Source organism: Pseudophryne corroboree, chromosome 6 (genome assembly GCF_028390025.1).
Source record: "Pseudophryne corroboree isolate aPseCor3 chromosome 6, aPseCor3.hap2, whole genome shotgun sequence".
Taxonomy (NCBI): Eukaryota; Metazoa; Chordata; class Amphibia; order Anura; family Myobatrachidae; genus Pseudophryne; species Pseudophryne corroboree.
The window spans coordinates 821,200,728-821,222,552 of NC_086449.1; the positions used below are offsets into that span (position 1 = coordinate 821,200,728).

The following is a 21,825-nucleotide window of genomic DNA, read 5'->3' on the forward strand; positions in this document are numbered from 1 at the left end:
CCAGGCCAGGTGTCAGTGCATCAATGCACAAAGGTCCTGGGAAAGATGGTGGCTTCTTACGAAGCGATTCCATTCGGCAGATTCCACGCAAGAACTTTTCAGTGGGATCTGCTGGACAAATGGTCCGGATCGCATCTTCAAATGCATCAGCGGATAACCCTGTCTCCAAGGACAAGGGTGTCTCTCCTGTGGTGGTTACAGAGTGCTCATCTCCTAGAGGGCCGCAGATTCGGCATTCAGGATTGGGTCCTGGTGACCACGGATGCCAGCCTGAGAGGCTGGGGAGCAGTCACACAGGGAAGAAATTTCCAGGGCTTGTGGTCAAGCATGGAAACGTCACTTCACATAAATATCCTGGAACTAAGGGCCATTTACAATGCCCTAAGTCAGGCAAGGCCTCTGCTTCAGGGTCAGTCGGTGTTGATCCAGTCGGACAACATCACGGCAGTCGCCCACGTAAACAGACAGGGCGGCACAAGAAGCAGGAGGGCAATGACGGAAGTTGCAAGGATTCTTCGCTGGGCGGAAAATCATGTGATAGCACTGTCAGCAGTGTTCATTCCGGGAGTGGACAACTGGGAAGCAGACTTCCTCAGCAGACACGATCTCCACCCGGGGGAGTGGGGACTTCACCCAGAAGTCTTCCACATGATTGTGAACCGTTGGGAAAAACCAAAGGTGGACATGATGGCGTCCCGCCTCAACAAAAAACTGGACAGATATTGCGCCAGGTCAAGGGACCCTCAGGCAATAGCTGTGGACGCTCTGGTAACACCGTGGGTGTACCGATCAGTGTATGTGTTCCCTCCTCTACCTCTCATACCCAAGGTATTGAGAATCATAAGAAGGAGAGGAGTAAAGACTATACTCGTGGCTCCGGATTGGCCAAGAAGGACTTGGTACCCGGAACTTCAAGAGATGCTCACGGGAGACCCGTGGCCTCTACCTCTAAGAAAGGACCTGCTCCAGCAGGGACCATGTCTGTTTCAAGACTTACCGCGGCTGCGTTTGACGGCATGGCGGTTGAACGCCGGATCCTGAAGGAAAAAGGCATTCCGGATGAAGTCATCCCTACCCTGATCAAAGCCAGGAAGGATGTAACTGTGCAACATTATCACCGTATTTGGCGTAAATATGTTGCGTGGTGTGAGGCCAGGAAGGCCCCTACAGAGGAATTTCAACTGGGTCGTTTCCTGCATTTCCTGCAAACAGGACTGTCTATGGGCCTAAAATTAGGGTCCATTAAGGTTCAAATTTCGGCCCTGTCAATATTCTTCCAAAAAGAACTAGCTTCAGTTCCTGAAGTTCAGACGTTTGTCAAGGGGGTACTGCATATACAGCCTCCTTTTGTGCCTCCAGTGGCTCCTTGGGATCTCAATGTAGTGTTGGGATTCCTAAAATCACATTGGTTTGAACCACTCACCACTGTGGACTTAAAATATCTCACATGGAAAGTGGTAATGATGTTAGCCCTGGCTTCAGCCAGGCGTGTATCAGAATTGGCGGCTTTATCCTATAAAAGCCCTTACCTAATTTTTCATACGGATAGGGCAGAATTGAGGACTCGGCCTCAATTTCTTCCTAAGGTGGTTTCAGCATTTCACTTAAACCAGCCTATTGTGGTGCCTGCGGCTACTAGGGACTTGGAGGATTCCAAGTTGCTAGACGTAGTCAGGGCCCTGAAAATATATGTTTCCAGGACGGCTGGAGTCAGAAAATCTGACTCGCTGTTTATCCTGTATGCACCCAACAAGCTGGGTGCTCCTGCTCTAAGCAGACGATTGCTCGTTGGATTTGTAGTACAATTCAGCTTGCACATTCTGTGGCAGGCCTGCCACAGCCAAAATCTGTAAAAGCCCATTCCACACGGAAAGTGGACTCATCTTGGGCGGCTGCCCGAGGGGTCTCGGCTTTACAACTTTGCCGAGCAGCTACTTGGTCAGGGGCAAACACGTTTGCTAAATTCTACAAATTTGATACCCTGGCTGAGGAGGACCTGGAGTTCTCTCATTCGGTGCTGCAGAGTCATCCGCACTCTCCCGCCCGTTTGGGAGCTTTGGTATAATCCCCATGGTCCTTACGGAGTCCCCAGCATCCACTTAGGACGTTAGAGAAAATAAGAATTTACTTACCGATAATTCTATTTCTCATAGTCCGTAGTGGATGCTGGGCGCCCATCCCAAGTGCGGATTGTCTGCAATACTTGTACATAATTATTGTTACAAAAATCGGGTTATTATTGTTGTGAGCCATCTTTTCAGAGGCTCCTTTGTTATCATGCTGTTAACTGGGTTCAGATCACAAGTTGTACGGTGTGATTGGTGTGGCTGGTTTGAGTCTTACCTGGGATTCAAAATCCTTCCTTATTGTGTACGCTCGTCCGGGCACAGTATCCTAACTGAGGCTTGGAGGAGGGTCATAGGGGGAGGAGCCAGTGCACACCAGGTAGTCCTAAAGCTTTTTACTTTGTGCCCAGTCTCCTGCGGAGCCGCTATTCCCCATGGTCCTTACGGAGTCCCCAGCATCCACTACGGACTATGAGAAATAGAATTATCGGTAAGTAAATTCTTATTTTTAAAGTGGATTCTAAAGGCCCATTCACCCTAGACGAGAAAATAATCTCTCAGAAGGGCCGATCTGAGCGAGATCTTTTACAATCTCGTCTAGGGTGTACTCTCAATGTCGATAACGATGTGCGTTTCCGCGCATCGTTAACGACCTCCTCTCTCGTCTGAACAGTACCGACGAGGGAGGACCTCTTTAATGAGGGCTATTAAGCAGCCCCAACTCCCCACGCCGTTGCTCCCTCCCCGCCGACATACACACTTGTCGATGCCAACACCCCGCCAGGTCTCCGCCGCTTCCAATATCGCCGGGTACACACATCGGCTAGTGCGTACCCACCCAGCTTAACTCACAAATTATTGGGAGATTTCAGCAGCCCATCTTATTCACTACAATATAACTTAGCGGCAGCCTGGACTTAATTTACCGCCAGGGTAAGTCCGGGTGTAAAATCAGACTTGCTTTGGGGTGCATGAAAAAGAAGCAGTGATTTCTATAGAAATCACAAATCTCATTTTCAGTCCTGTAATTGAATAGCAAAAACCCTGCAACGCTTTTTTTTTTCTTCAAATTTCCCCCGGTTAATTGAATCTGCCCCTTAGTGCGCGCCATAATAGGTCATCAAATATGGGGATTTCACACAAAGGGAACAAGTTAACAATTCTGACAGTTCTCCTATTTCAGGATTAGTCAATGTTTGGTACAAAGTAATAACAGACAACTCCTAGGGGTGAATTTACTAAAGATCGATGTTTATTGATTTTAAAATGATTTAAATCATTCACCATCGATCTTTAGTACTTTTAGCCCCATTGTTTTTGGGATCAGTATTTTATTAGGATCTGGAAGAGGAGGAAGTCTTCATACCAGGCAAGAAGATGCACCAACAGCCCCCGCGCACAGGTTGCCCTCGGTAATATCCGTCCCCCAGTAGCTCATGCAGTCCTCTGCGGGCACTAGTGGGATTTTCGCTTGCTGGAGCAGGTTAGTATACTGGGTACCTGGAATAGAGCGGAGATTCACATAGGTGACTGCAGCTTCCATTTCCCCCAACCATTATTTTACCTACCCCTAACCTCTCTGATTTCAGCGGGACGGTCCTCATTTCATGGCACTGCCCTGTGGTCAGGAGTTTCCCCTGGTCTTGCGGGGAGTTGGTAGGTATGCCAACATTGCTGTGTGACCGAAACATGCAGCCACAAAACGTGCTCATTGCTGCAATCTGGACCAATGGTCAGTATGTGGCTCTTACCGTCATGCATCAAACTACACCTCCCGACGTTATAAGTGGCCGTGTCTTGTTCTTCTGAAGCGCTGGGCAGCCCCCTCCTCCCGGAATTTACAACTGAAATGCCACATACACCCGAGTCATCCGCCTCCTGCTCACCAGGAGATATTGCTCCTAACTTCGACAAGTTGGGTCAAACATTCCAACACATAAATCCCCTGAAAGCGGAACTGTGACAACAAAGGTGGTCATTCCGAGTTGATCTCTAGCTGCATTCGTTCGCTGTGCAGCGATGAGGCAAAAAAACTGCATTTCTACGCATGCGTAGGCGGCGCAATGCGCACGCGCGACGTACCATTACAATGAACTATGTAGTTTCACACAAGGTCTAGCGAAGCTTTTCAGTTGCACTGCTGGCCGCAGAGTGACTGACAGGAAGAGGGCGTTTCTGGGTGTTAACTGACTGTTTTCAGGGAGTGTTCGGAAAAACGCAGACGTGCCAGGAAAGGCGCAGGCGTGGCTGGGCGAACACAGGGCGTGTTCGTGACGTCAAAACAGGAACTGAACAGTCTGGAGTGATCGCAAGCGCTGAGTAGGTTTTGAGCTGCTCTAAAACTGCAAAAAACAACAACTTTGTAGCCGCTCTGCGATCCTTTCGTTCGCACTCCTGCTAAGCTAAAATACACTCCCAGTGGGAGGCGGCATAGCATCTGCACGGCTGCTAAAAACTGCTAGCGAGCGATCAACTCGGAATAACCACCAAAATTGGGATCATTGGCCCTCATTCCGAGTTGTTCGCTCGCTAGCTGCTTTTAGCAGCATTGCACACGCTAAGCCGCCGCCTACTGGAAGTGAATCTTAGCTTTGCAGAATTGCGAACTAAAGATTTGCATAATTGCGAATAGACACTTCTTAGCAGTTTCTGAGTAGCTCGAGACTTACTCTGCCACTGCGATCAGTTCAGTCAGTTTCGTTCCTGGTTTGACGTCACAAACACACCCAGCGTTCGACCAGACATTCCCCCGTTTCTCCATCCACTCCCGCGTTTTTCCCAGAAACGGCAGCGTTTTTCCGCACACACCCATAAAACGGCCAGTTTCCGCCCAGAAACACCCACTTCCTGTCAATCACACTCCGATCACCAGAACGATGAAAAATCCTTGTTATGCCGTGAGTAAAATACCTCACTTTTTAGCAAATTTACTTAGCGCAGACGCACTGCGAACATTGCGCATGCGCAGTAAGCGACTAATCGCAATACAGAGAAAATCGTCAACGAGCGAACAACTCGGAAGGACCACCATTGAGAGGGACAGTATGAGCAAACTCCTGTTTTTCTACAAGTTATAAATAGAGATGAGCGGGTTCGGTTCCTCGGAATCCGAACCCGCCCGAACTTCAGTTTTTTTTACACGGGTCCGAGCGACTCGGATCTTCCCGCCTTGCTCGGTTAACCCGAGCGCGCCCGAACGTCATCATCACGCTGTCGGATTCTCGCGAGGCTCGGATTCTATCGCGAGACTCGGATTCTATATAAGGAGCCGCGCGTCGCCGCCATTTTCACACGTGCATTGAGATTCATAGGGAGAGGACGTGGCTGGCGTCCTCTCCGTTTATAGAGATTCGAAAAGAGAGTGAGACAGAGAGAGACACAGTAGTAATTTTGGGGAGCATTAGGAGGAGTACTACTACTACTAGTACTTGCTGAAGTGATAGAGATAGTGTGACTGTATTATCTGACTTGTGGGGGAGACACTGACAGTGGGGAGCAGTTAGAGTCTGAGAGCAGGACTCAGGACTCAGGAGTACATATAACGTACAGTGCACACTTTTGCTGCCAGAGTGCCACACTGCCATTGTTTGTGACCACACTGACCACCAGTATAATATATATTGTGATTGTCTGCTTAGGACTCAGGAGTACTACTTGCAAGTTGCTGATAGTGTGACCAGTGACCTGACCACCAGTTTAATAATCACCACCAGTTTATGAGTTTAATATATATATATATATATATATAATTGTATATAATATATATATAATATTGTATACCACCTAGCACCTAACCGTGTTTTTTTATTTTTTTATTTCTTCTTTATACATACTACTATAGTAGCTTACTGTAGCAGTCTGCGGTGCTGCTGAGCTGACAGTGTCCAGCAGGTCCGTCATCAGTCATTACATAATAAATATATATACCTGTCCGGCTGCAGTACTAGTGATATTATATAATTATATATATATATATATATATATTTTGATTTCATCTCATTATCATCCAGTCTATATTATCAGCAGACACAGTACGTTAGTCCACGGCTGTAGCTACCTCTGTGTCGGCACTCGGCAGTCCATCCATAATTGTATACCACCTACCCGTGTTTTTTTTTTTTCTTTCTTCTTTATACATACTACTATAGTAGCTTACTGTAGCAGTCTGCGGTGCTGCTGAGCTGACAGTGTCCAGCAGGTCCGTCATCAGTCATTACATAATAAATATATATACCTGTCCGGCTGCAGTACTAGTGATATTATATATACATATATATTGATTTCATCTCATTATCATCCAGTCTATATTATCAGCAGACACAGTACGTTAGTCCACGGCTGTAGCTACCTCTGTGTCGGCACTCGGCAGTCCATCCATAATTGTATACCACCTACCCGTGGTTTTTTTCTTTTCTTTCTTCTTTATACATACTACTATAGTAGCTTACTGTAGCAGTCTGCGGTGCTGCTGAGCTGACAGTGTCCAGCAGGTCCGTCATCAGTCATTACATAATAAATATATATACCTGTCCGGCTGCAGTACTAGTGATATTATATATACATATATATTGATTTCATCTCATTATCATCCAGTCTATATTATCAGCAGACACAGTACGGTAGTCCACGGCTGTAGCTACCTCTGTGTCGGCACTCGGCAGTCCATCCATAATTGTATACCACCTACCCGTGGTTTTTTTTTTTTCTTTCTTCTTTATACATACTACTATAGTAGCTTACTGTAGCAGTCTGCGGTGCTGCTGAGCTGACAGTGTCCAGCAGGTCCGTCATCAGTCATTACATAATAAATATATATACCTGTCCGGCTGCAGTACTAGTGATATTATATATACATATATATTGATTTCATCTCATTATCACCCAGTCTATATTATCAGCAGACACAGTACGGTAGTCCACGGCTGTAGCTACCTCTGTGTCGGCACTCGGCAGTCCATCCATAATTGTATACCACCTACCCGTGGTTTTTTTTTTTCTTTCTTCTTTATACATACTACTATAGTAGCTTACTGTAGCAGTCTGCGGTGCTGCTGAGCTGACAGTGTCCAGCAGGTCCGTCATCAGTCATTACATAATAAATATATATACCTGTCCGGCTGCAGTACTAGTGATATTATATATACATATATATTGATTTCATCTCATTATCATCCAGTCTATATTAGCAGCAGACACAGTACGGTAGTCCACGGCTGTAGCTACCTCTGTGTCGGCACTCGGCAGTCCATCCATAAGTATACTAGTATCCATCCATCTCCATTGTTTACCTGAGGTGCCTTTTAGTTGTGCCTATTAAAATATGGAGAACAAAAATGTTGAGGTTCCAAAATTAGGGAAAGATCGAGATCCACTTCCACCTCGTGCTGAAGCTGCTGCCACTAGTCATGGCCGAGACGATGAAATGCCAGCAACGTCGTCTGCCAAGGCCGATGCCCAATGTCATAGTACAGAGCATGTAAAATCCAAAACACCAAATATCAGTAAAAAAAGGACTCCAAAACCTAAAATAAAATTGTCAGAGGAGAAGCGTAAACTTGCCAATATGCCATTTACCACACGGAGTGGCAAGGAACGGCTGAGGCCCTGGCCTATGTTCATGGCTAGTGGTTCAGCTTCACATGAGGATGGAAGCACTCAGCCTCTCGCTAGAAAAATGAAAAGACTCAAGATGGCAAAAGCAGTAGCACCGCAAAGAACTGTGCGTTCTTCGAAATCCCAAATCCACAAGGAGAGTTCGACTCCAATTGTGTCGGTTGCGATGCCTGACCTTCCCAACACTGGACGTGAAGAGCATGCGCCTTCCACCATTTGCACGCCCCCTGCAAGTGCTTGAAGGAGCACCCGCAGTCCAGTTCCTGATAGTCAGATTGAAGATGTCAGTGTTGAAGTACACCAGGATGAGGAGGATATGGGTGTTGCTGGCGCTGGGGAGGAAATTGACCAGTGTCACGAACCGGTCTCTCACCTCTGCGGGTTCTGGGGTTCATCCATTGCCAGTGCGGTTGCTTGCGGTGCTGTGCGCCCGTGTGGGGACACGGCATGATCAATGGCACAGGTAATGCAGAGTCTGGGAACTGTGAGTGCGGGGACCAAATGGCCTAAGGCACTGCAGTGTGTCTGCTGTATAGGAGGTGGCCATGTTGGAGACCAAATAGCTAATACAGAGCACTTGTGAAAACACCTGTGGGCAGGTGTAAGCCAATCCCGTGCTTGTGCTGCCTTTAAGTAGGCTGGGATTATGTTACTCTGGGCCAGTGCTTTGTTGTATCAAAGCTGTGCTCTAGCTCTGAACTCTCTCCGTGCATTCCTGTGTGATTCCCGTGGTCCAGATATCGCCTCCGTTCCCAGAGGTCCGTTTGCAGCCTTCACTGCCAAAGATCTACCGGCTCTCCATTGTGCTATCAGTCAATTGCACACCTATTGGAAATACTTGGATTCCCAGTGTCCTGCATGAGGTTACCTTGTCAGTCTGCCTATCCTACAAAGTCTGCAGGATCTAATTTCTCTCAGCTGTTCGTTTGTTCAACTCTGCATTTAACCCATTCATCACCTTGTCTTCTACTACAGTTTCACAGTGATCTCCGGAACCCGCAAGTAACCCAATTCAGTACTTTTTGCTATGTTGTCTTTACAAGGATAATTCATCACAGTCTCTCAGTTAACTCTCAAAGCTCCATTGCTAATTCTTACAGTTATCTCTTCATGTCTGCATTATCCAGTTAATAACATTCTACAGTTCAGCATCAAAGTTTGTTTATATTTGCTACGTTGTCATAACAAGGATAATTCTTCACAGTCTCTCAGTTAACTCTCAAAACTCCATTGCAAATCCTTACAGTTATCTCTTCATGTCTGCATTATCCAGTTAATCACATTCTGCAGTTCTGCATCAAAGCTTGTTTATATTTGGACAATCCAACATTTATTCATCAGCTTGTTTTGCATATGTTTCCATGAACATTTCTTTTATTTATTTTTGAGTTTTCTCTTGCATATTATTCCTGCAATACTTCAGTATAATATGATGATTAACAACTTGTCAGTTAACCCTTTACTGAATTATTATTTTGAATAAATATATGAATCGGAACTTTCTTCGTCCTCCCTGCTTTCTTCATAGCCCAGCACCTACACCTGTGGTTGGTTCCGGGTTAACGGATTCACAAAAACACCCGGACCTGACAACCAGGAGGATTCTGATGGTGAGGTGGTTTGTTTAAGTCAGGCACCCGGGGAGACACCTGTTGTCCGTGGGAGGAATATGGCCATTGACATGCCAGGTGAAAATACCAAAAAAATCAGCTCTTCGGTGTGGAAGTATTTCAACAGAAATGCGGACAACAGGTGTCAAGCCGTGTGTTGCCTTTGTCAAGCTGTAATAAGTAGGGGTAAGGACGTTAACCACCTCGGAACATCCTCCCTTATACGTCACCTGCAGCGCATTCATAATAAGTCAGTGACAAGTTCAAAAACTTTGGGTGACAGCGGAAGCAGTCCACTGACCAGTAAATCCCTTCCTCTTGTAACCAAGCTCACGCAAACCACCCCACCAACTCCCTCAGTGTCAATTTCCTCCTTACCCAGGAATGCCAATAGTCCTGCAGGCCATGTCACTGGCAATTCTGACGAGTCCTCTCCTGCCTGGGATTCCTCCGATGCATCCTTGAGTGTAATGCCTACTGCTGCTGGCGCTGCTGTTGTTGCTGCTGGGAGTCGATCGTCATCCCAGAGGGGAAGTCGTAAGCCCACTTGTACTACTTCCAGTAAGCAATTGACTGTCCAACAGTCCTTTGCGAGGAAGATGAAATATCACAGCAGTCATCCTGCTGCAAAGCGGATAACTGAGGCCTTGACAACTATGTTGGTGTTAGACGTGCGTCCGGTATCCGCCGTTAGTTCACAGGGAACTAGACAATTTCTTGAGGTAGTGTGCCCCCGTTACCAAATACCATCTAGGTTCCACTTCTCTAGGCAGGCGATACCGAGAATGTACACGGACGTCAGAAAAAGACTCACCAGTGTCCTAAAAAATGCAGTTGTACCCAATGTCCACTTAACCACGGACATGTGGACAAGTGGAGCAGGGCAGGGTCAGGACTATATGACTGTGACAGCCCACTGGGTAGATGTATGGACTCCCGCCGCAAGAACAGCAGCGGCGGCACCAGTAGCAGCATCTCGCAAACGCCAACTCTTTCCTAGGCAGGCTACGCTTTGTATCACCGCTTTCCAGAATACGCACACAGCTGAAAACCTCTTACGGCAACTGAGGAAGATCATCGTGGAATGGCTTACCCCAATTGGACTCTCCTGTGGATTTGTGGCATCGGACAACGCCAGCAATATTGTGTGTGCATTAAATCTGGGCAAATTCCAGCACGTCCCATGTTTTGCACATACCTTGAATTTGGTGGTGCAGAATTTTTTAAAAAACGACAGGGGTGTGCAAGAGATGCTGTCGGTGGCCAGAAGAATTGCGGGACACTTTCGGCGTACAGGCACCACGTACAGAAGACTGGAGCACCACCAAAAACAACTGAACCTGCCCTGCCATCATCTGAAGCAAGAAGTGGTAACGAGGTGGAATTCAACCCTCTATATGCTTCAGAGGTTGGAGGAGCAGCAAAAGGCCATTCAAGCCTATACAATTCAGCACGATATAGGAGGTGGAATGCACCTGTCTCAAGCGCAGTGGAGAATGATTTCAACATTGTGCAAGGTTCTGATGCCCTTTGAACTTGCCACACGTGAAGTCAGTTCAGACACTGCCAGCCTGAGTCAGGTCATTCCCCTCATCAGGCTTTTGCAGAAGAAGCTGGAGACATTGAAGGAGGAGCTAACACGGAGCGATTCCGCTAGGCATGTGGGACTTGTGGATGGAGCCCTTAATTCGCTTAACAAGGATTCACGGGTGGTCAATCTGTTGAAATCAGAGCACTACATTTTGGCCACCATGCTCGATCCTAGATTTAAAGCCTACCTTGGATCTCTCTTTCCGGCAGACACAAGTCTGCTGGGGTTCAAAGACCTGCTGGTGAGAAAATTGTCAAGTCAAGCGGAACGCGACCTGTCAACATCTCCTCCTTCACATTCTCCCGCAACTGGGGGTGCGAGGAAAAGGCTCAGAATTCCGAGCCCACCCGCTGGCGGTGATGCAGGGCAGTCTGGAGCGACTGCTGATGCTGACATCTGGTCCGGACTGAAGGACCTGACAACGATTACGGACATGTCGTCTACTGTCACTGCATATGATTCTCTCACCATTGAAAGAATGGTGGAGGATTATATGAGTGACCGCATCCAAGTAGGCACGTCACACAGTCCGTACTTATACTGGCAGGAAAAAGAGGCAATTTGGAGGCCCTTGCACAAACTGGCTTTATTCTACCTAAGTTGCCCTCCCACAAGTGTGTACTCCGAAAGAGTGTTTAGTGCCGCCGCTCACCTTGTCAGCAATCGGCGTACGAGGTTACATCCAGAAAATGTGGAGAAGATGATGTTCATTAAAATGAATTATAATCAATTCCTCCGTGGAGACATTGACCAGCAGCAATTGCCTCCACAAAGTACACAGGGAGCTGAGATGGTGGATTCCAGTGGGGACGAATTGATAATCTGTGAGGAGGGGGATGTACACGGTGATATATCGGAGGATGATGATGAGGTGGACATCTTGCCTCTGTAGAGCCAGTTTGTGCAAGGAGAGATTAATTGCTTCTTTTTTGGTGGGGGTCCAAACCAACCCGTCATTTCAGTCACAGTCGTGTGGCAGACCCTGTCACTGAAATGATGGGTTGGTTAAAGTGTGCATGTCCTGTTTATACAACATAAGAGTGGGTGGGAGGGCCCAAGGACAATTCCATCTTGCACCTCTTTTTTCTTTAATTTTTCTTTGCGTCATGTGCTGTTTGGGGAGTATTTTTTGGAAGGGCCATCCTGCGTGACACTGCAGTGCCACTCCTAGATGGGCCCGGTGTTTGTGTCGGCCACTAGGGTCGCTTATCTTACTCGCACAGCTACCTCATTGCGCCTCTTTTTTTCTTTGCGTCATGTGCTGTTTGGGGAGGGTTTTTTGGAAGGGCCATCCTGCGTGACACTGCAGTGCCACTCCTAGATGGGCCCGGTGTTTGTGTCGGCCACTAGGGTCGCTTATCTTACTCACACAGCTACCTCATTGCGCCTCTTTTTTTCTTTGCGTCATGTGCTGTTTGGGGAGGGTTTTTTGGAAGGGACATCCTGCGTGACACTGTAGTGCCACTCCTAGATGGGCCAGGTGTTTGTGTCGGCCACTAGGGTCGCTTATCTTACTCACACAGCTACCTCATTGCGCCTCTTTTTTTCTTTGCGTCATGTGCTGTTTGGGGAGGGTTTTTTGGAAGGGCCATCCTGCGTGACACTGCAGTGCCACTCCTAGATGGGCCAGGTGTTTGTGTCGGCCACTAGGGTCGCTTATCTTACTCACACAGCTACCTCATTGCGCCTCTTTTTTTCTTTGCGTCATGTGCTGTTTGGGGAGGGTTTTTTGGAAGGGCCATCCTGCGTGACACTGCAGTGCCACTCCTAGATGGGCCCGGTGTTTGTGTCGGCCACTAGGGTCGCTTAGCTTAGTCATCCAGCGACCTCGGTGCAAATTTTAGGACTAAAAATAATATTGTGAGGTGTGAGGTATTCAGAATAGACTGAAAATGAGTGGAAATTATGGTTTTTGAGGTTAATAATACTTTGGGATCAAAATGACCCCCAAATTCTATGATTTAAGCTGTTTTTTAGTGTTTTTTTTAAAAAACACCCGAATCCAAAACACACCCGAATCCGACAAAAAAAATTCGGTGAGGTTTTGCCAAAACGCGGTCGAACCCAAAACACGGCCGCGGAACCGAACCCAAAACCCGAAAAATTTCAAGTGCACATCTCTAGTTATAAAGCTTGCCGGCTGCAAATATAAATGTTAAAAATAATAACCTCAAAGTGTGCTCCTCGTCCGCTGGTCCCTGAATATGGCTGTAGGGTGGGTAGAACGGTATTTCACATTTGGTATCCCTACCAGTGATGGCATTTACAGCTCTATGCTAGGCTTCAGGGTCAAATGCAGGATTTCTGGAGGGGGGGGTCCAAATGTTTGAGTTGAAACCGATTGTCGCCAGCACATGAAGGATTCACATTGCCCCAAACACAGCGCAGTGTATTTAATACAGTACATCAGACACAGGGCCTAATTCAGACCTGATTGCTCGCTAGGCTGTTTTTGCAGTCCTGCGATCGCATAGTCGCCGCCCATAGGGGAGTGTATTTTAGCTGTGCAAGTGTGCGATCGCATGTGTAGTAGAGATGTACAAACAGATCTTGTGCAGTCTCTGCGCAGCCCAGGACTTACTCAGCCGCTGCGATCACTTCAGCCTGTCCGGTCCCGGAATTTACATCAGGAACCTTTCCTGCGAATGCTTGGACACGCCTGCGTTTTTCCAACCACTCCCTGGAAACGGTCAGTTGCCACCCACAAATGGCCTCTTCCTGTCAGTCACCTTGCGATCGCCAGTACGAATTGATTCTTCATGCAATCCATTGCTGAGCGGCAATCGGCTTTGTACCTGTGCGCGCGCCTGCACATTGCGGTGCATGCGCAGTTCTGACCTGATTGCAACGCTGAAAAAACCGCTAGCGAGCGATCAGGTCTGAATTACCCCCATAGGCAAGCCCAATGCTCATGGTAACCTACTTACCCAGATTCTCTCTCTGGTGCAGTGACGCAGCATATTCATTCCACCCTTTATACTGCATGTAGCAGCCACTGGCCAGGCTGTGGGGAAGGGGGATTTCCTGGCAACTGGAAACACCCCCCCCTGCATTTGCCTGTAGACTTTAACCTCTGAGCTAAGGTCTGTGATTTGGAGGGGACGTCAGGGGTGGGTCACAGATGTCCTTTGGCAGTCCCTACCTCCAGGAAACCCCATGCAATGCGGGCTTCCGCAAATCATCAGAAGGCCCCAGGTGGTTCACAATGAAGTACAAGTCAAAGGTGTCCAGGGCCGGACTGGCCATCTGGCACTTCTGGCAGATGCCAGAAGGGCCGATGGCCATGTGGGCCGGTCCAGCGGTCACTGAAACGCGCTGCCGCTCAGTCCGGCGGCAGCGCGTCTCAGCTGTCAGGATAGGAGAGCTGTGAGGGACGGGGGTGAGAGCGCCGGGCGCCCGCCAGCACGGCTGTGTCTGGCGCGGCGCGTATAGCGGACTTCAAAGCAGCCGCCGGTTCGTGAGCCAATCAGAGCTCGCGGACCGGCAGCCAATCAGAAGCCGCCGGTCCGCGAGCTCTGATTGGCTCACGAACCGGCGGCTGGTTTGAACGCTATACGCTGCCGCGCCAGACACAGCCGCGCTGGCGGGCGCCCGGCGCTCTCACCCCCGTCCCTCACAGCCCGGAGGAGGAGGAGCAGCAGCAACAGCAGCAGTGCAGCAGCGGTAAGCAGCTGCAGCACTGGCTGCTGTGGGGGCAATTGTAAACCTGGCACTGTGGGGGCAATTGGCTGGCACTGTGGGGTATTTGTATATCTGGCACTGTGGGGGCATTTGTATACCTGGCACTGTGGGGGCATTTGTATACCTGGCACTGTGGGGGCAATTGTTTACCTGGCACTGTGGGGGCATTTGTATACCTGGCACTGTGGGGGCAATTGTTTACCTGGCACTGTGGGGGCAATTGGTTACCTGGCACTGTGGGGGCAATTGTTTACCTGGCACTGTGGGGGCAATTGGTTACCTGGCACTGTGGGGGCATCTGTATTCCTGGCACTGTGGGGGCATTTGTATACCTGGCACTGTGGGGGGCATTTGTGTACCTGGCACTGTGGGGGCAATTGTTTACCTGGCACTGTGAGGGCAATTGTTTACCTGGCATTGTGGGGGCATTTGTATACCTGGAACTGTTGGGGCATCTGTATACCTGGCACTGTGGGGGCATTTGTATACCTGGCACTGTGGGGGCATTTGTATACCTGGCACTGTGGGGGCATTTGTATACCTGGCACTGTGGGGGCATTTGTATACCTGGCACTGCACTATTGGGGGCATATAATGTGAATTTCGGCTCATACCGGGTGCTATAATGTGAATTTTGGCTCATACTGTGTGGTATAATGTGAAAGAGGCACCAGTACTAGATAGTATAAGGGGTCCTACTATTGTGGTGCATAATGCGTATAAGGCAGGGCCGGACTGGGACTAAAAATAGGCCCTGGCATTTTTGAAGCACACAGGCCCACCTCTGACTCCTCCCCTTACTATTCCTGACTCCTCCCACTTATTAGTCTATGCTCTTACAAATATAATTAATATTATAACAACATACAAGTGTACATCATTCTCTATTAAAATACACACAACCAGTGGGGGCATTTGTATGCCTGGCACTGTGGGGGCATTTGTATACCTGGCACTGTGGGGCATTTGTATGCCTGGCACTGTGGGGGCAATTGTGGATCTGGCACTGTGGGGGCATTTGTGGATCTGGCACTGTGGGGGAATTTGTATACCTGGCACTGTGGGGGCAATTGGCTGGCACTGTGGGGGCATTTGTATACCTGACACTGTGGGGGCATTTGTGGATCTGGCACTGTGGGGGCATTTGTATACCTGGCACTGTGGGGGCATTTGTATACCTGGCACTGTGGGGGCATTTGTGGATCTGGCACTGTGGGGGCATTTGTGGATCTGGCACTGTGGGGGCATTTGTGGATCTGGCACTGTGGGGGCATTTGTATACCTGGCACTGTGGGGGCATTTGTATACCTGGCACTGCACTATTGGGGGCATATAATGTAAATTTCGGCTCATACCGGGTGCTGTAATGTGAATTTTGGCTCATACTGTGTGGTATAATGTGAAAGGGGCAGCAGTACTAGATAGTATAAGGGGTCCTACTATTGTGGTGCATAATGTGTATAAGGGGTGTATGGTGTGGTAAATTACACTGAAGGCCACACACCCCTTTTGAGTGACCACGCCCCCTTTGAGTGACCACGCCTCCTTTTCCGGAGCACGCGCGCTTAATTACAAACCTCACATTTCCATACCCCCACTTAAAAATTTCCACTTCAACCACTGGTTGTGTATATTTTAATAGAGAATGATGTACACCTGTATGTTGTTAGAATATTAATTATATTTGTAAGAACATAGACTAATAAGTGGGAGGAGTCAGGAATAGTAAGGGGAGGAGTCACAGAGGTGGGCCTGTGTGCTTCAAAAATGCCAGGGCCTATTTTTAGTCCCAGTCCGGCCCTGCAGGTGTCCATCAGGAGTACTACACTGGGTGGTTCCTAAAAGGTAGGGGGTGGGGGGTTATACCAAAGTTGAGAACTATTTAAAAAAAAGTTTATGGAACATGTGGCCCAAAAGTCACAATTTACGCAAACTCCACTTTCACACAACACACATCAGACACAACCTGTGTATCCAGAGCCGGCCCTAACCAATATGATGCCCTAGGCCAGATTTTGGCTGGTGCCCCCTAGCACCACCGCTGGTTCCGCCTCTGACCTTGCACTTCTTTCCCAGAACCATCACCCCTCAGCCATAGCAGTCCTTATTTTGGTGTTTGTACCCCCTATATTTTAAATAGGAACAGTTCGCACATTTGGCGCACAGCTCAACAAGGGGGGTGTTTTTGCTGGCACGGGGCATGGCCACACAATAGTAACCCCAATTCCAAATACGCCACACAGTACTGCAACTTTATTCACATTTGATCATGCGATAGTGTCCATAATTCATATTACATCCCACAGTAGTATCACTTTACCTTATAAACATCACTCCTAACAGTAGAGCCCCTTATTCACATTACATCACACTGAATTGCTCCTTATTCACATTACACTACACCCTATTGCTCTTTATTCACATTAGACGACACAGTAGTGCCCTTTCTATACGCGACACCACATAGAAGAGCACCTTAAACACATAATTCCACAGAGTAATGCCCCTAACACATATGATACACATTATTAATGCCTTTTACACATAATGTCCCTTACACATATGCCGCACATTATTAATGCCCTAATACACATAATGACACACATAGTGCCCCCTACACATTTGCTGCACATTGTTAGTGCCCCTATACACATAATGACACATACAGTAGTACCCTGTTACACATACAGTATGCCACACATTATTAATGCCCTTATACACATAATGACACACATAGCGCCCCTTACACATTACTAATGCATTTTTACATGACACACATAATGGTCCTTACACATATTCCAAACACTACTGCACAACCAACCCACTCACATGCACACAGCACTCACACTGCCACTAACACTGTGACCTCTGCCTCTGCTTGGATACAGATGTGTCCTCATAAATCTTGGCTCAGTGCTAACATCGGGCACATTTTTTAATGAAAATGCATCTTATTTGCTTTGATATGTGGCTAGGATGCACAAGCATCTTCTGCTGATTAAAATGATATGTAGCATGCCTACATACTGTGTGAGACTGTGGCTGTATCTGCATATGAAATGCTACACACAGAATACAGGCATATCATTTTAATCAGCAGAAGCTGCTGATGCCCCTGGGCATATCAAATGCCCTAGGCAATTGCCTAGTTTGCCTATAGCTATGGCCGGCTCTGTGTGTATCAGCAGTTTTGATTCTCCATAAACCCATCGCTGCCGCTCTTTGTAGAGTGATAGAAGGCGACGCAGACGGTCACACGGTGCAGAGACCGCGGGGATTAGGGTTTTAATGACCGGATTAGAAATCTGCTGCCAGTTATTCAAGAAATATAATACGGCTGTATAATTAGATCAGATGACTCAGGCCAGTTGGAGGCACGATTAGGTACAATGAGGATTAGGCTGCAGGAATCACAGTGACACAAGCGTCCGCTTCGCTCTCATTACAGCACGTCACGCGGGGCAACGTATCACCAGCGTGACTCCCTGCTCCATGTACAGACAGGACGGAACCCGGCTGGCCACAGACAGTCCATATCAGACATGGGGGATGCCGGAGGAAAATCAAACAAATGAAAATGCAGAATCAGATCAACATCGCAACCATTGATCGCAGCATTGGAACTCTGAGTACCCCTCTGGTCACTCAAGATGTCCAGCAGAACTTCGCTGCCAGGGCCAGTGAAGCTGTGTCTGGGGATGCAGCCACTAGCTTCTGTACACCACGAGAAAAGGGGCCGACGCACCCTACCAGTAAGTTTTTCTGACTGTGAGAGTAAAGCAGAGCACACATCAGAAACCCACGCAAACATGGAGAGTACATACAAACCCCACACATATATGACCTTGGTTTGGGTCAAACCCATTTGTACAGAATTATATTATCCTTTACAATACATTAATGATATGGTCAAACAGAAAAAAGGAAGCGCTGATATGCGTAATACTCTATCAATACATTGCACAGGTAAAATGTACTACTAGGGTTAGTATAAAATATATTTACAAATGTGAAGTCATTTGCAATCAATATTAACATTTAATATTGGGGGTAATTCCAAGTTGATCGCAGCAGGAATTCTGGGCAAAACCATGTGCAGTGCAGGGGAGGCAGATATAACATGTGCAGAAAGAGATAGATTTGGGTGGGGTGTGTTCAATCTGCAATCTAATTTGCAGTGTAAAAATAAAGCAGCTAGTATTTATTTACCCTGCACAGAAACAAAATAACCCACCCAAATCTAACTCTCTCTGCACATGTTATATCGGCCACACCTGCGGTGCACTTGGTTTTGCCCAACTGCTAAAAAATTTCCTGCTGCGATCAACTTGGAAAATTACCCCCATAGGTCCTTTATATACGGTCCTTTCTAGAAGTCCCTGAATCAATTGAGCTTTAATGCCACCATGTGGTCAATCACAAGTACTGCATACTTAAAGTTGGATTTTAAGTACAGTATATCCATGCTTGGCCACAGAAAACTGTGGGGCCGATTCAGACCTGATCAATGCTGTGTGATTTTGCACAACGGGCGATCAGACACAAACTGCGCATGTGTATGCACTGCACTGTGCAGGCGGTCGCACGGCTACAAAGCGGATCGCCGCTCAGCGATGGGTTTGTATGAAGGATCCATTCGCACGGCCTATCACAAGGAGATTGACAGGAAGAAGGCGTTTGTGGGTGGCAACTGTACTCAGGGATTGTTTGGAAAAACGCAGGTGTGTCCAGGTGTTTGCAGGGCGGGTGTGTGACATCAAATCCGGTCCCGGACAGGCTGAAGTGATCGCAGCGGCTGAGTAAGTTCTGGGCTGCGCAGAGACTGCACATAATCTGTTTGCACCGCTCGGCTACACATGCGTTCGCACACTTGCACAGCTAAAATACACTCTCCCTGTAGGCGGCGACTATCTGATCGCAGGGCTGCAAAAATCGCTGCCCAGTGCTCTGGTCTGAATTACCGCATTACTTAGCACCTCAGCCAATTTAGTTTTGCCATCTGTGCGGAGCTACGGATATACCTAAAACCTAGACCGTTGCGGTGCCCTGAGAACCGCGTTTGAGAACCTCTGCTATAACCTCACCAGTAACTGGCGACATAACGGAGACACCAATCTCTATGGATGTAATATCTCAGTATAGCTGCTAGAGATGAGCGCCGGAAATTTTTCGGGTTTTGTGTTTTGGTTTTGGGCTCGGTTCCGCGGCCGTGTTTTGGGTTCGACCGCGTTTTGGCAAAACCTCACCGAATTTTTTTTGTCGGATTCGGGTGTGTTTTGGATTCGGGTGTTTTTTTCAAAAAACCCTAAAAAAACAGCTTAAATCATAGAATTTGGGGGTCATTTTGATCCCAAAGTATTATTAACCTCAAAAACCATAATTTACACTCATTTTCAGTCTATTCTGAATACCTCACACCTCACAATATTATTTTTAGTCCTAAAATTTGCACCAAGGTCGCTGTGTGAGTAAGATAAGCGACCCTAGTGGCCGACACAAACACCGGGCCCATCTAGGAGTGGCACTGCAGTGTCACGCAGGATGGCCCTTCCAAAAAACCCTCTCCAAACAGCACATGACGCAAAGAAAAAAAGAGGCGCAATGAGGTAGCTGACTGTGTGAGTAAGATAAGCGACCCTAGTGGCCGACACAAACACCGGGCCCATCTAGGAGTGGCACTGCAGTGTCACGCAGGATGGCCCTTCCAAAAAACCCTCCCCAAACAGCACATGACGCAAAGAAAAAAAGAGGCGCAATGAGGTAGCTGACTGTGTGAGTAAGATAAGCGACCCTAGTGGCCGACACAAACACCGGGCCCATCTAGGAGTGGCACTGCAGTGTCACGCAGGATGGCCCTTCCAAAAAACCCTCCCCAAACAGCACATGACGCAAAGAAAAAAAGAGGCGCAATGAGGTAGCTGACTGTGTGAGTAAGATAAGCGACCCTAGTGGCCGACACAAACACCGGGCCCATCTAGGAGTGGCACTGCAGTGTCACGCAGGATGTCCCTTCCAAAAAACCCTCCCCAAACAGCACATGACGCAAAGAAAAATTAAAGAAAAAAGAGGTGCAAGATGGAATTGTCCTTGGGCCCTCCCACCCACCCTTATGTTGTATAAACAGGACATGCACACTTTAACCAACCCATCATTTCAGTGACAGGGTCTGCCACACGACTGTGACTGAAATGACGGGTTGGTTTGGACCCCACCAAAAAAGAAGCAATTAATCTCTCCTTGCACAAACTGGCTCTACAGAGGCAAGATGTCCACCTCATCATCATCCTCCGATATATCACCGTGTACATCCCCCTCCTCACAGATTATCAATTCGTCCCCACTGGAATCCACCATCTCAGCTCCCTGTGTACTTTGTGGAGGCAATTGCTGCTGGTCAATGTCTCCACGGAGGAATTGATTATAATTCATTTTAATGAACATCATCTTCTCCACATTTTCTGGATGTAACCTCGTACGCCGATTGCTGACAAGGTGAGCGGCGGCACTAAGCACTCTTTCGGAGTACACACTTGTGGGAGGGCAACTTAGGTAGAATAAAGCCAGTTTGTACAAGGGCCTCCAAATTGCCTCTTTTTCCTGCCAGTATAAGTACGGACTGTGTGACGTGCCTACTTGGATGCGGTCACTCATATAATCCTCCACCATTCTTTCAATGGTGAGAGAATCATATGCAGTGACAGTAGACGACATGTCCGTAATCGTTGTCAGGTCCTTCAGTCCGGACCAGATGTCAGCATCAGCAGTCGCTCCAGACTGCCCTGCATCACCGCCAGCGGGTGGGCTCGGAATTCTGAGCCTTTTCCTCGCACCCCCAGTTGCGGGAGAATGTGAAGGAGGAGATGTTGACAGGTCGCGTTCCGCTTGACTTGACAATTTTCTCACCAGCAGGTCTTTCAACCCCAGCAGACTTGTGTCTGCCGGAAAGAGAGATCCAAGGTAGGCTTTAAATCTAGGATCGAGCACGGTGGCCAAAATGTAGTGCTCTGATTTCAACAGATTGACCACCCGTGAATCCTTGTTAAGCGAATTAAGGGCTCCATCCACAAGTCCCACATGCCTAGCGGAATCGCTCCGTGTTAGCTCCTCCTTCAATGTCTCCAGCTTCTTCTGCAAAAGCCTGATGAGGGGAATGACCTGACTCAGGCTGGCAGTGTCTGAACTGACTTCACGTGTGGCAAGTTCAAAGGGCATCAGAACCTTGCACAACGTTGAAATCATTCTCCACTGCGCTTGAGACAGGTGC

The 21,825-nt window shown here is 47.9% G+C and overlaps 1 protein-coding gene across 6 annotated transcripts in view; it reads right to left on the bottom strand.

Moving 5' to 3' along the window:
- OVCH1 (ovochymase 1) overlaps positions 1–21,825 on the bottom strand; it is a 93,483-nt gene that overhangs the window by 11,155 nt on the left and 60,503 nt on the right. For 5 of the 6 annotated variants that reach the window (XM_063929171.1, XM_063929170.1, XM_063929169.1 and 2 more), the window contains one exon: positions 3,433–3,566. The exons of the other annotated variant lie outside the window; for it this stretch is intronic. In XM_063929171.1, the coding sequence (XP_063785241.1) occupies positions 3,433–3,566 (134 nt within the window). The remainder of the gene's footprint in view (positions 1–3,432; positions 3,567–21,825) is intronic. 6 annotated transcript variants of the gene reach the window in all.